Source organism: Oncorhynchus tshawytscha, linkage group LG03 (assembly GCF_018296145.1).
Source record: "Oncorhynchus tshawytscha isolate Ot180627B linkage group LG03, Otsh_v2.0, whole genome shotgun sequence".
Lineage (NCBI taxonomy): Eukaryota > Metazoa > Chordata > Actinopteri > Salmoniformes > Salmonidae > Oncorhynchus > Oncorhynchus tshawytscha.
Window position 1 is genome coordinate 54996798 of NC_056431.1, and position 17925 is coordinate 55014722.

At 44.5% G+C, this 17925-nt stretch overlaps 1 protein-coding gene across 16 annotated transcripts in view; it reads right to left on the bottom strand.

Moving 5' to 3' along the window:
• map2 (microtubule-associated protein 2) overlaps positions 1-17925 on the bottom strand; it is a 134690-nt gene that overhangs the window by 18399 nt on the left and 98366 nt on the right. For 6 of the 16 annotated variants that reach the window (XM_042319673.1, XM_042319677.1, XM_042319682.1 and 3 more), the window contains 9 exons: positions 17312-17656; positions 13360-16113; positions 12817-13077; positions 12149-12286; positions 7923-7984; positions 2294-2368; positions 1956-2103; positions 1752-1808; positions 883-1058 (listed from right to left, as the gene is read on the bottom strand). In XM_042319673.1, coding sequence (XP_042175607.1) covers positions 883-1058; positions 1752-1808; positions 1956-2103; positions 2294-2368; positions 7923-7984; positions 12149-12286; positions 12817-13077; positions 13360-16113; positions 17312-17656 — 4016 coding nt within the window. The remainder of the gene's footprint in view (positions 1-882; positions 1059-1751; positions 1809-1955; positions 2104-2293; positions 2369-7922; positions 7985-12148; positions 12287-12816; positions 13078-13359; positions 16114-17311; positions 17657-17925) is intronic. The other 10 variants (XM_042319685.1, XM_042319684.1, XM_042319686.1 and 7 more) reach the window with 5 other exon arrangements.

Genomic DNA, 17925 nt, shown 5'->3' on the forward strand with positions numbered 1-17925 from the left:
TGTGGAGATGGGAGAACCTTCCAGAAGGACAAACATCTCTGCAGCACTCCACCAATCAAGCCTTAATAGTAGAGTGAACAGACAGAAGCCACTCCTCAGTAAAAGACACAACAGCCCGCTTGGAGTTTGCCAAGAGGATGTTAAAGGACTCTGGCCATGAGAAACAAGATTCTCTAGTCTGATGAAACAAAGATTTTACTTTTTGGCCTGAATGCCAAGCATCACGTCTGGAGGGAACCTGGCACCATCCCTATGGTGAATCATGGTGGTGGCATTATCATGCTGTGGGGATGTTTTTCAGGAGTGGCTTCAGGACAAGTCTCTGAATGTCCTTGAATGGCCCAGCCAGAGCCCAGACTTGAACCCAATCGAACATCTCTGGAGAAGCTGTGCAGCGATGCTTCCCATCCAACATGACAGAGCTTGAGAGGATCTGCAGAAGAAACTCCCCAAATACAGGTGTGCCAAGCTTGTAGCGTCATACCCAAGAAGACTCAAGGCTGTAATCGCTGCCAAAGTGCTTAAACAATGTACTGAGTGAAGGGTCTGAATACTTATATAAATGTGATATTTCCATTTGTTATTTTTATTTGATAAATTAGCAAACATTTCTACAAATCCTTTTTGCTTGGTCATTATGGGGTGTTGTATGTAGATTGATGAGGGGGGGAAACTATTTAATCAATTTGAGAATAAGGCTGTAATGTAACAAAATGTGTAAAATCAAGGGGTCTGAATACTTTCCGAATGCACTGTATTCGTCTAATTTAAAACACATTTCGAGTAGCTGCCTCAGCTGACTACAGTGTAACAGCATTGATTCCTCGTCAAAATTAGTGCACTACGTAAGGAAAAGGGTGCCATTTGGGAAGCACACTGTACCTTCTTCTCCTGCAGCAGGCTGAGTGAACGTGGTGTGCCGGGGGTGCGAGGGGTTCCGGGTGTGCGGCAGGAGTAGCTGTAGCTGGGAGGGGTTCCAGGGGTAATGGCTGTTGACCCTGGGGTGCGGGGTGTGGTGGGACCGCTGCACAGCGAGCGGGAACGCATCGACTGTGTGCCTGGGTGTGGGGAGGTCATAGAAAGTTCATAGAGGTCATACAGAGAGGTTACACAAAGGTCAATCAGAGGTTGGGCATCTCTCACCATTACTCTCGCCTGGTCTCAGAACTATATGTGCAGTCTTGCCATTTTCTGTTGTCTATGGTCCATTTGATTTGGCAAGACAGAACAAACAGATCTGGTACCAGGCTAACATTACTCCACCAAAGTATTTAAAGTTAGTCAGATGAAGAATGGCTCAAAACATATACAAACAGAATGAAACAGTGTAGTTACTAGAATGAAAGACGTACATGAAGCCCTAACTATAGGATTGAATAACTTGAATAATAACTACTAAGGATGAGACAGAGATGTGATCTTGAACACACAGAGAGACTGAGATGAACTGGGTGAGCTCATGTGAGACAAGATTAGACTAGGTAAGACATTGCAGGACTAGGTGAGATACTGCAGGACTAGGTGAGATTCTGCAGGACAAGGTGAGACTGGATGACAAGGTGAGACTGGATGACAAGGTGAGACTGGATGACAAGGTGAGACTGGATGACAAGGTGAGACTGGATGACAAGGTGAGACTGGATGACAAGGTGAGACTGGATGACAAGTTGAGACTGGAAGTAAATCCAGTTGAAACTGGGGACAGAGTGAGACATGGATGAGACTAGATGGGATTGAGAGTTCGTCTCTACCTGTCCAACTAGGAGCACGTCCTGTTCTATGCTCCGCCCTGACCTCTGTACGGAACGCTAGAGGAGAGCAGGAGTGGAAGAGGATTAAACAGAGGAGAGAGAGATAGAGCGAGAGAAAGAACAAGAGAAAAATCAAGAGCGAGAAAGAAAGAGGCTAAGCGAGAGAGACCGGCAGAAAGAGAGAAACCAGGAGAAGGGACTTACACGTAGGTCTGCGGGGTGCGGTGGAGCCGGAGCTGGTGATTGAGGTGGAGCTCTCCTCCTGGTCGTGTGGGTGGTGGAGGGTACGCCGGCTCAGGATAGAGGCAGGCCGCGGCAGGGATGACCTCTTTGGGCTCTGAGAACCACCATCCTGTCACATACAAACACACACACAGGAAGGCAAACAGGCACAGAAACACACACACACACAAACACATACATTTAGCTTAGTACTGTATTTACAGAAGTGCACAAGTCAGAAAATGCCCCAGCTTTAGCCTGGGTATTAATTTACAGATGTGAGATCAGTTGATCAGTTCAGGGCCATATGATAACCTTACCACGTCTATCAGTCTGTGTAGTGTTGGGGAGTCACGAGGCCCGACCGAGGAGGGACGGGGCCTATCAAGCTCCACCTCCACCAGGAAGTTATTTTTATTGTGGGAGGAGAAAGAGGAGATAAGGCGAGGGGGCAGGAGGGTGGCCGCTCACATTTTACAGGTGGGGATCTTTGTCAGTGGTGGCGACTAAGTGACAGACAGACATATGGGGAAGAGACGGGGGATATTGGGGTGAGAGATGGGAGAGTTACAGGAGAGAGATGGGTGAAAGATGGGGGAGATAAGGGTGACAAATGGGTGAGACGAGGGAGAGATGGGGAGATATGGGGGAGAGATGGAGGAGATACGGGTGAGAGATGGGGCAGATATGGGGGAGATACGGGTGAGAGATGGGGAGAGATATGGGGAGATACGGGTGAGCGATGGGGAAGAGATATGGGGAGATACGGGTGAGAGATGGAGGAGAGATGGAGGAGAGATGGGGGAGAGATGGGGGAGAGATGGGGAAGATATAGGTGAGATGGGGGAGAGATGGGGGAGATACAGGTGACAAATGGGTGAGATGGGGGAGATGGGGAAGATACAGGTGACAAATGGGTGAGATGGGGAGATGCGGGTGAGAGATGGGGAGAGATGAAGGAGATACGGGTGAGAGATGGGTGAGAGATGGGGAGATATGGGAGAGATGAGGGTGAGAGATGGGTAGAAATGGGTGAGATATGAGTGAGAGATGGGGGAGATACGAGTGAGAGACGGGGGAGATACGGGGGAGATATGGGGGAGAGATGGAGGAGAGATGGAGGAGATACGGGTGAGAGATGAGAGGGATACGGGTGAGAGATGGGGCAGATATGGGGGAGATACAGGTGAGAGATGGGGGAGAGATATGGGGGAGATATGGGTGAGAGATGGAGGAGAGATGGGGGAGATATGGGTGAGAGATGGGGGAGATACAGGTGACAAATGGGTGAGATAGGGGAGATACGGGTGACAAATGGGTGAGAGATGGGAGAGATTGGGAAGATACAGGTGACAAATGGGTGAGATGGGGAGAGATGGGGGAGATACAGGTGACAAATGGGGAGATATGGTGGAGATACGGTTGAGAGACGGGGAAGATACAGTTGAGAGATGGGTGAGAGATGGGGAGATATGGGAGAGATGCGGGTGAGAGATGGGGAGATGCGGGTGAGAGGTGGGGGAGAGATGGGTGAGATATGAGTGAGAGATGGGTGAGATACGGGGAGAGATGGGGAGATACGGGTGAGATACGGGGGAGATATGGGGAGATACGGGGGAGAGATGGGTGAGATACGGGGGAGAGATGGGGGAGATACGGAGGAGAGACGGGGAGAGATGGGGGAGATACGGGGGAGAGACGGGAGAGAGATGGGGAGATACGGGGAGAGACGGGGAGAGAGATGGGGAGATACGGGGGAGAGATGGGGAGATACGGGGGAGAGATGGGAGATATGGGGGAGATACGGGTGAGAGATGGGGGAGATACGGGGGAGAGATGGGGGAGATACGGGGGAGAGACGGGAGAGAGATGGGGAGATACGGGGGAGAGATGGGGAGATACGGGGGAGAGATGGGGAGATACGGGGGAGATACGGGTGAGAGATGGGGAGATACGGGGGAGAGATGGGGAGATACGGGTGAGATACGGGGGAGAGATGGGGAGATACGGGGGAGAGACGGGGGAGAAATGGGGGGATAAGGGGAAAGATGGATTAGAGATGAGTGAGAGATGGGCGAGAAACAGACAGAGTGCAAACCAAACCACAAGTAAACAAGGATAAAACAATGACAGTGGAACCAAAGACGACTGTACTGAACATCATTTCCTCGGCAATTGTGCAAACAGATATATACTATATACAGTGCCAGTCAAAAGTTTGGACACACCTACTCATTCAAGGGTTGTTCTTTATTTGACTATTTTCTACATTGTAGACTAATACTGAATACATCAAAACTATGAAATAACACATATGGAATCATGTAGTAACCAAAAAAGTGTTAAACAAATAAAAATATATTCTCTCAACCAGAGGAGCCATTTTCCAACAGTTTTCAAGGAGTTCCCACATATGCTGAGCACTTGTTTGCTGCTTTTCCTTCCCTCTGCGGTTCAACTCATCCCAAACCATCTCAATTGGGTTGAGGTCGGGTGATTGTAGAGGCCTGGTCATCTGATGAAGCACTCCATCACTCTCCTTGGTTGAAAAACAAATGATAATCGCATTAAGCACAAATCAGATGGGATCGCGTATTGCTGCAGAATGCTGTGGTAGCCATGCTGGTTAAATGTGCCTTGAATTCTCAATAAATTACTGACAGTGTCACCAGCAAAGCAGCCCCACACCATCCCACATCCTCCTCAATTCTTCATGGTGGCAACCACACATGCGAAGATCATCCGTTCACCTACTCTGTGTCTCACAGACACGGCGGTTGGAGCCAAAAATCTCACATTTGGACTCAACAGACCAAAGAACAGATTTCCACCGGTCTAATCCCCATTGCTTGTGTTCTTCAAGTCTCTTCTTCTTATTGGTGTCCTTTAGTAGTGGTTTCTTTGCAGCATGAAGGCCTGATTCAAGAAGTCTCCTCTGAACAGTTCATGATGAGATGTGTCTGTTACTTGAAGTCTGTAATTCATTTATTTGGGCTGCAATCTGAGGTGCAGTTAACACTAATGAACTTATCCTGTGCAGCAAAGGTAACTCTGGGTCTTGTGTGATGATTTTTGAGAATGCACTTCAAGAAACTTTCAAAGTTCTTGAAATCTTCTGTATTGACTGACCTTCATGACTTAAAGTAATGATGGGCTGTCACTTCTCTTTGCTTATTTGAGATGTTCTTGCCATAATATGGACTTGGCCTTTACCAAATAGGGCTATCATCTGTATACCACACCTACCTTGTCACACAACTGATTGGCTCAAACACGAAAGAATTCCCACAAATGAACTTTTAACAAATGTCTTATGGCTGCAGGGGCAGTATTGAGTAGCTTGGATGAAAGGTGCACAGAGGTGCCCATATTCAACTGCCTGCTCCTCAGTCATAGTTGCTAATATTTGCATATTATTATTAGTATTGGACAGAAAACACTCTGAAGTTTCTAAAACTGTTTGAATTATGTCTGTGAGTATAACAGAACTCATATAGCAGGCAAAAACCTGAGAAATTCCACTTCCTGTTTTTTTCTTCTGGGGGTGGCAGATTTTCAACCAAGCTCTCATTGAAATTACAGCGAGATATGGATGAGTTTTCACTTCCTACACCTTCCACTAGATGTCAACAGTCAATAGAACTTTGTCTGATGACTCTAATGTGAAGGGGGGTCGAATGACACAGGAAATAGTCACCACTGCCACGAGTTGACCATGCATTCACTACACGCGTTCACAGGGGAAGGACCTGCGTTCCACCGGTCATCTGAAGTCATTCTAATTCTCCGGTTGGAACGTTATTCAAGATATATGTAAACAACATTCTAAAGATTGATTCAGTACATCGTTTGACATGTTTCTACTGACTGTTACGGAACTTTTGGACATTTTGTCACGCTATAGTGGACGCGCTTTGTGACTTTGGAATTGTTTACCAAACGCGCTAACCAAAGTAGCTAACTGGACATAAATAACATTTTCGAACAAATCAAGCATTTATTGTGGACCTGGGATTCCTAGGACTGCATTCTGATGTTCATCAAAGGTAAGGAATCATTTATCATGTATTTTCTGGTTTCTGTTGACTCCAACATGGCGGCTAATTTGGCTTCTGTTCTGAGCGCCGTCTCAGATTATTGCATGTGTTGCTTTTTCCGTACACTTTTTTTGAAATCTGACACAGCGGTTGCATTAAGGAGAGGTATATCTATAATTCCATGTGTATAACTTGTATTATCATCTACATTTATGATGAGTATTTCTGTTGAAACGATGTGGCTATGCAAAATCACTTGATGTTTTTGGAACAGTGAATCTAATAAGCCAATGTAAACTCAGACTTTTTGATATAAATATGAACTTTATCAAACAAAACATGCATGTATTGTGTAACATGAAGTCCTATGAGTGACTGATGACTGATGAAGATAATTCAAGGTTAGTGATTCATTTTATCTTTATTTCTGCTTTTTGTGAATGCTACATTTCGCTGGAAAATGGCTGTGCTTATTGAAGTCTCTTCTTCTTAACATAATCGTTTGTAGTGCTTTTGCTGAAAAGCATATTTGAAATCTGACACTTTGGTGGGATTAACAACGAGAATAGCTTTAAAATGGTATGAAACACATGTATGTTTTAGGAATTGTAATTATGAGATTTCTGTGGTTTGAATTTGGCGCTCTCTATTTTCACTGGTATTTGTCATATCGACCCCGTTAGCGGGATTGCAGCCATAACAAGTTAATTGAAATGCCTTCCAGGTGACTACCTCAAGAAGCTGGTTGAGAGAATGTCAAGAGTGTGCAAAGCTGTCATCAAGGCAAAGGGTGGCTACTTCAAAGAATCTCAAATATAAAATATTTGTTTTACACTTTTTTGGTTACTACACAATTCGATATGTGTCATTTCCTGGTTTTGATGCCTTCACTATTATACTACAATGTAGAAAATTGTAAAAATAAAGAAAAACCCTGGAATGAGTAGGTGTGTCCAAACCTTTGACTGGTACTGTTTAAATATAGCCAATTGTCTTTGGGTTCTGGTTCCATAATATAATCACAGAATACAGTGTTCATGCATATGTGTGTGTGTGTGTGTGTGTGTGTGTGTGTGTGTGTGTGTGTGTGTGTGTGTGTGTGTGTGTGTGTGTGTGTGTGTGTGTGTGTGTGTGTGTGTGTGTGTGTGTGTGGTTAGCTAGTGTGGGCAGAGAATCCCAGGCTGCACTATACAGAGCAGAACTGAACAGTCCTGGGAGATGTGGCATTTAAAGCGCTGTGCCAGGCTGTGCTGTCTTTATTATTCTAAAAGAATGACTGTTATTATGTGGAGGAGTGACTGGCAGTCACGACCACAGATAATGGATGATAATTACAGCCCAAATGCATCCCAAATGGCACCCTATTCTCTATATAGTGCACTACCTTAGACCACCACTGAATGATGATTGGAGGGAAGAGAACAGAAACACTTCTATGTTTATCTGGCCTGGATGTTTAGTCCACTGTGACATAACCATCAGGGTGGATGGACATGCAGCTAAACAGGCCAAAGGGGATTCATTAAAAGGGGGACAGGATAGAGAAAGGATTTATGTTAGTTGATGTTAAGTGATTTTTTGCATAGAGGGATAAAACTGTGAGTTAATATGGACAGAAGAATTAGGTTCAGGCAGGGAAGCAGGTTTAAGCTGGTAAGAGGGGACTTATTTCTGACACTGTATCCAGAGTGTGTGTTTTAGTGTGCTCGGTAGGTAGGAAACAGAGGTAAAACAAGGAGATAGCCTACTACCTGAACTTGACCAATACTACAAAATCAACTTGTTACCATTTAAAAAAGTTTTGCTACAGTGTGTCCTACTGAACATGACCATACACAGGTGACTTGTATTCTGTCATTAAATTGGACATTAAGTTATTGTATCGCATTGTGACGCGGTGTGTCGTACTTACTGAGGCTCTGTCCCGAGACTGTCTAGCAACACTGAGGGGCCGACGACCCTCTGGTACACCCACTGAAAGGAAGAGGAGTGTGGAGGAGAAGAAGAGGAGAGACAGAGAGAGAATGAGAGAAGGAAAGAGAGAGGGAGAAATAGAAAAGGGAAGAGAGGAGGAGAGGACAACAGTGAGGGAGAGAGGAAGAGAAAGAAATATATGAGGAGAAAGGAGTGCGAGAGAGAAAGACAGAGTGTATAGTTAGACGTGATTTAAACATTAGGACAGATTGACAGAAACACAAAAACACTCTCCCACACACACAACAGCTGTGGCTGAAGCACGCCACCCACTCTACAGTCTACCAGCACAGTCTAAATGACAAGTATTGGGCTAACAGTTACCCCTCTTCTGTAAACCACTACAGCAAACTTTGTGAGAGTAAATCTAGCCCTAACTGGGTTATAGTATTGTATAATTATATGGTATTACTGTATACTATGAGGGAATTGGCTGAGATCCTATTTGAGCTGCTAGAGAAAAGCTCTGTTCTCCAATGCTTTAGCAGGAAATTATACAGAATATAGGATTTTGGATTACATACAGTAAGTGCACCCGTCCATCCCACCCCCTGAACAATTTAATTGGGGCAATGCAAAGGTTTACATTGAACATAGTCTATCTATCATAAACAATTACGAGAGAGCTTCTGGAGGAAATGGCAAAGAAAACCACAAATTTAAAAACAGTGCACAAGTATGATTATTTATTATACAGCACCAGTCAAAATTTTGGACACAGCTACTCATTCCAGGGTTTTTCTTAATTTTTTACTATTTTCTACATTGTAGAATAATAGTGACGATATCAACACTATGAAATAACACATATGGAATTATATTGTAATCAAAAAAGTGTTAAATAAATCCAAATATATTTTATATTTGAAATTCTTCAAAGTAGCCACTCTTTGCCTTGATGACAACTTTGCACACTCTTGGCATTCTCTCAACCAGCTTCAATTAACAGGTGTGCCTTAATAAAAGTTAATTTGTGGAATTTCTTTCCTTCTTAACGCATTTGAGCCAATCAGTTGTGTTGTGACAAGGTAGGGGTGGTATACAGAAGATACCCCTATTTGGTAAAGACCAGGTCCATATTATGGCAAGAACAACTCAAAAAAGCAAAGAGAAATGACAGTCCATCATTACTTAAAGACATGAAGGTCAGACAATCCAGAAAATGTCAAGAACATTTAAAGTTTCTTGAAGTGCAGTCTCAAAAATCATCAAGCGCTATGATGAAACTGGCTTTCATGAAGACCACCACATGAAAGGAAGACCCAGAGTGACCTCTGCTGCCGAGGACACGTTCATTAGAGTTAACTGCAACTCAGATTGAAGCCCAAATAAATGCTTCACAGAGTCAAGTAACAGACACATCTCAACATCAACTGAATCAGGCTTCTATGGTCAAATTGCTGCAAAGAAACCACTACTAAAGGACACCAATAAGAACAAGAGACTTGAAGAACACGAGCAATGGGGATTAGACTGGTGGAAATCTGTCCTTTGGTCTGATGAGTCCAAATGTGAGATTTTTGGTTCCAACCGCCATGTCTTTGTGAGATGCAGAGTAGGTGAATTGGATGATTTACACGTGTGGTTCCCACCGTCAAGCATGGAGGAGGAGGTTTGATGGTGTGGGGGTGCTTTGCTGGTGACACTGTCAGTGATTTATTTAGAATTCAAGGCACACTTAACCAGCATGGCTACCACAGCATTCTGCAGAGATATGCCATCCCATCTGGTTTGCGCTTAGTGGGACTATCATTTGTTTTTCAACAGGACAATGACCCAAAACACACATCCATGCTGTGTACAGTCTATTTGACCAAGAAGGAGTGTGATGGAGTGCTGCTTCAGATGACCTGGCCTCCACAATCACTCGACCTCAACCTAGCTGAGATGGTTTGGGATGAGTTGGACCGCAGAGTGAAGGAAAAGCAGCCAACAAAGTGCTCAGCATACGTTGGTACTCCTTCAAGACTGTTGGAAAAGCATTCCTCATGAAGCTGGTTGAGAGAATGCAAAGAGTGTGCAAAGCTGTCATCACGGCAAAGGGTGGCTACGCTGAAGAATCTAAAATATATTTTTATTTCTTTATCACTTTTTTGGTTACGACATGATTCCATATGTGTTATTTCATAGTTTTGATCTATTCACTATTATTCTACAATGTAGAAAATAGGAAAGAAAAGAAAAACCATTGAATGAGTAGGTGTGTCCAAACCTTTGACTGGTACTGTATATCTACAGAGCATTCGGAAAGTATTCAGACCCATTGACATTTTCCTTCTTTTTTTTTTAACATTACAGTCTTATTCTAAAATAGATATTTTTTTCAATCTTATCAATCTACACACATTACCCAATAATGACAAAGCGAAAACAGTTTTTTAGATTTTTTTGCACATGTATTAAATATAAAAAAAGGGAATAACTTATTTATATAGGTATTCAGACCCTTTGCTATGAGAATCGAAACTGAGCTCAGGTGCATCCTGATTCCATTGATCGTCCTTGAGATGTTTCTACAACTTCATTGGAGTCCACTTGTGGTAAATTTAATTGATTTGACATGATTTGGAAAGGCACACACCTGTCTATAAGGTCCCACGGTTGACAATGCATGTCAGAGAAAAAACCAAGCCATGAGGTCAAAGGAATTTTCCATAGAGCTCTGAGACAGGATTGTGTTGAGGCACAGATCTGGGGAAGGGTAAAAAAAAAATGTCTGCAGCTTTGAAGGTCCCAGAGAACACAGTGGCCTCCATCATTCTTAAATAGAAGAAGTTTGGAACAACCAAGACTCTTCCTAGAGCTGGCCGCCTGGGCCAAACTGAGAAATCAGGGGAGAAGGGCCTTGGTCAGGGAGGTGACCAAGAATCCTCTGACAGGGTTACAGAGACTTGTAGCTCATACCCAAGAAGTTGTGCGGCTGTAATCACTGCAAGGTGCTTCAACGAAGTACTGGGTAAAGGGAATACCTATTTAAATGTGATATTTCAGTAGTTTAAAAAAAAAGTTTTTTACAAATCTGCAAACATTTCTAAAAACCTGTTTTTGATTTGTCATTATGTTGTAATGTGTGTAGATTGATGAGGGGGGAAGAAACTATTTAATCCATTATAGAATAAGGTTTTAACAAAATGTGGGAAAAAATCAAGGGGTCTGAATACTTTCTGAATGCATTGTATGTTGTGGAAAGTCACTTTGTCAGGTGAGATAAACCAGTATCTGTCTCCTTACAGCAAGCGGAGCCAAACTACCAGTTGCTTGGCAACCTCTACTTCCTGAATGACACTCTATTCCATTTATAGTGCACTAATTTTGACCAGAGTCCTATGGGCCCTGGTCAAAAGTAGTGCACTACATAGGGAATCGGGTGCAATTTGGAACTAATATCCTGCTCTGTGGAAATGCAGTGAAAACCTACTAATTGCACTGTAGTTCTTTCACAGCTGTAGTTCTTTCAAAGCAAACAACCAAAAATGATATAGGTTAAAGAGACACAGATTGAGTTAATAAGTGAGATGGTGAGAGATGGACAACTGGTGTTATATATAGAGAGAAAATAAAAGGTATTGCAGGTACACATAACTCTGAAGCAGTATCATTGACCAAACCATCTCCAACAAAAAAGAAACCAAGAATGAACATGGAAGCTGAGGAGAACAAAAATACATTTAAAAAAATTACAAATGATACAATAAATGTAAAAAGTTGAGCTGTTCACAACAAGCCAACAATAGTCAAATAAAAAAAATGTAGAGCAAATTTGTTTTTATTCTAATAAAATGCAGACACTGAACATGACAAACAAATGCAACAGAATATCAATTGATAGATTAACAAAATAATTGATCAAATTGAACAAAAATATAAGTTTTAAATCACTGTAAGGATGAGTTAACTGTAAAGCACTTTGTGAAACTGCTGATGTAAAAAGGGCATTATAAATACATTTGACTGATTGACTAGATGTGAATGTTGATGTTTGTAGCCACATTGCAGATTTCTAGCCTTCCTGGCCCCGGCCAGCAGTTTTGCGTTCCAAATGGCACCCTATTTCTTATTTAGCGCACTACTTTTGACCAGAGCACATTGGGCCCTGGTCAACATTCGTGCGGTATATACAGAATAGAGTTCCATTTCGGACGCAGCCCAGGAATGATTGGTCACCTGTAGGTTTCCTCCTAGCACAGGGGTGGGCCTGGGCAGGACGCGAGTGTCGGACCGCAGTAGACTTTAACACACTCTTCCGAGATGGAGAGGAGCGCATCTCAGCTTTCTTGGTCAGCTCAGTCTTCTTAATCACGGCTAGCAGAAGAGGGAGAGACATAGTTAAAGAGAGAAAGGGAAAGACAAACAAGTAACATAAGAAGAAAGAGGGAGAGATAGTCAAAGAGAGAAAAAGAAGGAAAGGATAGTGTGACAGAGGTTTGGTAGGACAGAACCACTCACCTGATTCCCAGTTAACACTCACTTGAGATCTTAAAGGCTTTTAAAGATGATTATCTTTGACAATTATAATGAAAGAGAATAACAAAATCTGTCAATTAATAATGTATAACTACAAAGAACTATATAGAAATGAAAAGTGTTGTTGGTTTCCAAGACACATATCCAGCCTAGTCCTGGACTAAAACATCATTTCAAAGGAGGTTCTTCACTGAAGTGTCTGGGAAACTGGCCCTCTAGAGTAACAAACTGAGCAGAGATCTACACCAAATAAAATCAAACAGAATTAAATAATCTGTCAATAATAATGAATAACTAAAAATAATTTTTAAAAACAACAACAACAAAAAAGTAACAAACTAATTTGGAGAGATACTGTAGTTCTGAACCTTTTTTCTTCTTGACGTCCTCCCTGGGGATATAGACAGGCTGCTTGTGAATGGGTTTACGTTCTGGTGTGGAGACGTGCCCCTCGCTCGCTTTCACCCGCCCCCCTTTAGCCTTGGGATTCACTGGCTGCTTCTCCTGCTTCTGGTGTTGGGGAGTCTTCTCCTTCTTGACTGGTGGGGCTGGGACCCGGTCGGCTCTCAGGGGCTCGATCTGCTCTGTAGCCATGCTCTTGTCATCATCCACATCTACAGTGCAGAGGTCTACGTATAAAATAGACATGGTAAGATCATCATGCAGTAGTACTACGGTCACAACACAATACATGGGAACAACACTCATAAATTGGGCAAAACAGTGTTAACGTAACTTTGTTATGATGATAAAATGTGTCTTCATTATGAAAAGGCTGTAATAAACATGAACATGCATATGTACTATTTAATTTTCTAATATCTGATTATATAATTATTTGTGGTCACTGAAACGTAATTTATCTGTCATTGAAACCTGTATTATGGGATGATAACAGAGAGAAATCTCACCTTGAGTGTCGACCCAAGAGCTGTCTAGGATTGAGTCGTCCATGGTGGTCTCGTCTCTGTCGTAGCTCTCTGTCTGTCCCTCGGTCTCTGTCTGCACCTCCTTCTCTGGGGAGGCCTGCACCTCCTTCTCACAGACCTCCTCTGAGACATCCCCCACCTCCTCCAGACTTGCTGCCTCCATGATCTCCACCTCCTGGGACTCCTCCTCCTCCTCTTCCTCCTGCTCGTGGAGAGCCTGTGGTGTCTCAGGCTCAGGTGGAGCAGAGAAACGCACGCTGTGTCCTGGCTCCTCGCCCTCGTCGATGGTCTGGACTACAGTGATGAAGTCATCTTCTACAGTCACCACTGACTCTATGGCAGCTCTGGGCTCTGGAACGTCATCCACCGCTGCTCCTGCCCCTGCCAGAACTTCACCATCTTCCTCTTCTTCTTCTTCTTCCTCCTTGTCTTTCATTATATCCTTCTCAAACTTCTCTTCTTTCTCTCCAGGATTTGTTGGTTTTATCTCTATCATGATTTCCTCCTGTTCCACCACCTGCTCTATATTATCCTCCTCCCCATCTTCCTTTTTCTTTTCTTCTATGTTCTTTTCTTTGACCTCTACAACCTGCTCCTTCTTCAGCTTCTCTTCGCTAACTTTCCCCTTCTCTTCTTCTGTGGTGCTCACACCACCACCTGACACAGACGGAGATGTCGCCATGAAGTCAACCTTCGGAGCCGTTGTCTGACCTCCCGTCTGTTTAGGTTTCTCGGTGTCCATAACTGGAACCTTCTCTTCTTCTGTGGTGCTCACACCACCACCTGACACAGACGGAGATGTCGCCATGAAGTCAACCTTTGGAGGCGTTGTCTGACCTCCCGTCTGTTTAGGTTTCTCGGTGTCCATAACTGGAACCTTCTCTTCTTCTGTGGTGCTCTCCACGGAGGAGGCCGGGGAGGGCCTGGCGGGCCTGCTGATCCGGTCCTTGGCAACCCCAGTCAGTTGGTAGACATCTTCGGCATCCACCTCCTCGTATGCCTCCTGGTGCACCAAGAACTTGTCCTTCACCTTCTCCCTTAACTCCTGCAGCTCTCGCTCCTCCTCCATGCTCAGGGGCCTGTCCTCCATCTCCAGCCGGCGGATCTGCCTCTCGTAGGCAGCTATCTCAGCATCTGTCTCTGGTCCCTCGTTCTCTGCCTTTCCCTCCTCATCCAGGGTGACCATTACCGTAGGAGTCACAAAGGACTCTGCTGACTTCAGAGCTGAGGCCGGTTTGTCGTTTTGGTCCTCCATGGCAGATTTTTCATGGCTGATCTCTTTGTTGTCTTTTTCCTCTGAAGCGGAATCTTTCCGTTCTACTTGTTTTGCTTCTTCCTTTTCTTTGGAACCGTCACACACAATTAACTGATTTGTCTTCTCGTCTTCGGCTAGTTTGTCTCTAGCTTCAATCTTCAGTTTTTCCTCTGCCATCTTTTCCTCCAGAGCCATAGGGGTGAAGCGCTGGGGCGGGGAGTCAATGGGACTATGGAGGTCAGCAGGGGAAGGCATGGGCCCTGAGTACTCACTGAACACACAGTAACCCAACTCTTCCAGCTGGCTCTCACTCTTGGCAAGACCCTGGCTCTGATTCTGGTCCCCCAGGACCAGGTTGGCCAGGGAGTCGCTCCCAATGCCTTGGGCGTCTGCAGGGACAGACTTCCTCCTCATGGTCTCTGGGTCATTGTTCTCAGAAGCTAGTCTAGACCTGGTGCCTGCAAGGTCCAGCATCTCAGGTAGGTCAGGAGCCATGACTGTCCCGTTTTTGTAGTAGTATTTGGGTGGAAAGGGAGACTCTGGCGACTCTGACCCCTGGGGGCTGGTCTTTTCGCCGGGGATCTCTCCTGTGTTGTAGGGAGGAGACGAGGAGTCAGACGTGACTGAGGCGGCCGTCTCCAGGATCAGGGGAGGGAAAGGCGGGGGCACCTTCTCTGCAGAAAGGGTGGTGACTGGGAGATAGTTGACAGACTCATCCAGACTGCCACTGGTAAAAGACATGATGTCCGTGGCCAGTGGGGAGAAGTTCCTAGGTAGGCCCTGGCCACTGGGATCCATCGATCCAATCGTAATGTTGAGAGAGTAGCTTCTCTGATCCAGGGCCAACTTCCCGGGGGAAAGCCTACATTCGTTGCTCCTGTCCAGGGCCGGTAAGGTATCCTTTTGATCTCCCATCGGACTCGTCTTGGTGTCTGGCTTCTTCTCCACTGACTGTGTTTGTGCCAACATGCTGTAGTTGATCTCAGGGGGTGACGTAACTGTTGGGGAGCTTCTCCCTAAGCTCTTCTCTAGACCTGCGGTGCTCAGTTCATAATAACCTTCTGCTGCTTGAGCCTCCTTGGATCCCTCATCTGCCTTCAGGGCCAAAGTCTCGAAATAAGACGACATGCCAGATTTGTCTTTGTTAGAGTCAGAGGAGACACCTTGACCTTGATCTTTGTCTCCAGCTCTAGTGAACCCAGACACTGCAACCGTTGTGAGGTTACTGGACTCAAGAACTTCCACTGACGGCTGCTTCTCTGAGACTGTTTTAGGTACATCTGGTATAGACATTTTGGTAGGCTCTTTGGCTTGGCTCTGGCTGTTAGAAAGGGAAGGGGACGGAGAAGCCATTTCTGTTTTGGGATACAGGGGGGGTGCTGTGTGGTCCCCGCTGGAGAAAGCTGGACACTCTGGTTCAGTGAAGTCTGGGCTGAGGCATCCACTCTCACTGCCTGGTTTCTCCATGTCCATCTTTAAGTCTGTAAGTTAAATCTTTAGTCGTTAGTTTGGTTTTGCTTCAACACTCAACTATTAATTGTAGTACTTTGTTTAAGGACAGCCATTTTAAATAGGGCCAGCTATACTATCACAGACACAGGCAAAGCTCTGCTTACTGTTGCACAGTACAGAGGGCATCGCACATCACTGAGGAGGCAGGACAGGAGCATGAGGCGGAACCCACTCTCATATGGACAGAGCAGAGGCATGGAACGTGATGGAACCGGAATGACGGAATTGGAATGCGCAGGCAGCCATACTGTTGATGGATGAGAAGAACCAAACAATGAGGAATGGAATGGTTTTCAGACGAGTGACGACTTGACAATCTAATAGAGGTCAAATAATAGCCTTTCTGTCATTCTGTCAATTCTTAGTGACAAATCCTAATGATTTGCATTTAGCTAAATAATTAATTTACACCATGATTTGTCAGTGTGTGTAGAATAATTTGATCTTTGATTAATTAACATTGAGTACATATTTAACTGTTAACTTTGAGGACGATATACAATAGTATATCTTTATTACAAGTTGTTAGTATAAAGTTCTTAAGTTCAACTAAGAAATAAACATTTGAACAACAGGAAAAATGACAGAATAACACAATATCGAACAGATGAAAACCAGTGAAATGGCACAAATGAATACAATGACAAAATAATGAAAACACTCTGATAGTATTACAATGACAGCTTAAGGAAAGTTGAACAGAAAATACTGTTGAAACCAATAGAGAACGGATGATTTACATGATAAATAAATGAGACGTCTATATGGGATACAACACTGCCAGAAAGACACTGAGAGATAGGTTAACACCAATGAGACATCAATACATTGATAGGTAGCATCAGAGAGGGAAAGCACAGTTAGGAGGATCGGCAACATTTCATTAATACACAGACACGAAAAGGCCGGCCCCACGATCTGCTACTAGAAACTGAAAACACAAGCAAGGAAAAAGCAAAAATAAACATGTCTCCTAGCTTTCACCATCAAGCCCGTGTTGCCTTGCAGCCTTTAGCAGAGCGTAGAGTGTGGGGGGGGGGCAACTTTGAGCCATTCCACCTCATTTAATCACTGATGAATTCCCTTAAAGCCTAAACGTTCTCATTTTCTATAAACAATACAATAACATGCATCCTGGGAGACCAGAAAGAGGGCAGACAGACACACCTTCATCAAGGCTCTCCTCCTTCCCCTCAGGCACTGTCACCTCCTCCTCCTCCTCAACCTCCTCCTCCCTCCCGTTAGGGCCATCAAGAGCAGCACTAAATGCCACTGCCTGCACAGGGGGCCCAGCCTGGGCCTCGCCTACAGCCGCAGCCTGTTCTAAGGGCTTGGTTGGGGGGCCGTCTGGCTCAGGCTCATCCCCACTCCACAGCTCCTCAAGAGCAGCCACGATTTCTGCTGCTGCCCCTTCCATCTCCTCATCCTCCTCCAACATCAACACTTCTTCCTCCTCCTCCTCCTCCTCCTCCTCCTCCTCTTTGAAGTTATCTGTAAGAGCCTCGACAGTCTCTACTTTTCATAAAAGAAGGGGAGAGGTGGACAGTACACATCAAGACCATGGGTTGGCAACACAGACTTGGTTTACATGGGTACAAATCGGTGAGACACTTTAAGCTCTGTAAAGGTGGCTCACAGATATAGATGCACATGTCACAGATGTTGTAGCGTATGAGTGAGTGACGTTTCTCCCCTGGCCATGTGATTTGTTTGGGTTTGAACTGGATGGATGTTTTGGATCATAGAGTAAGCAGGCAGAGGCTTTTCGTTATAATAAAGAT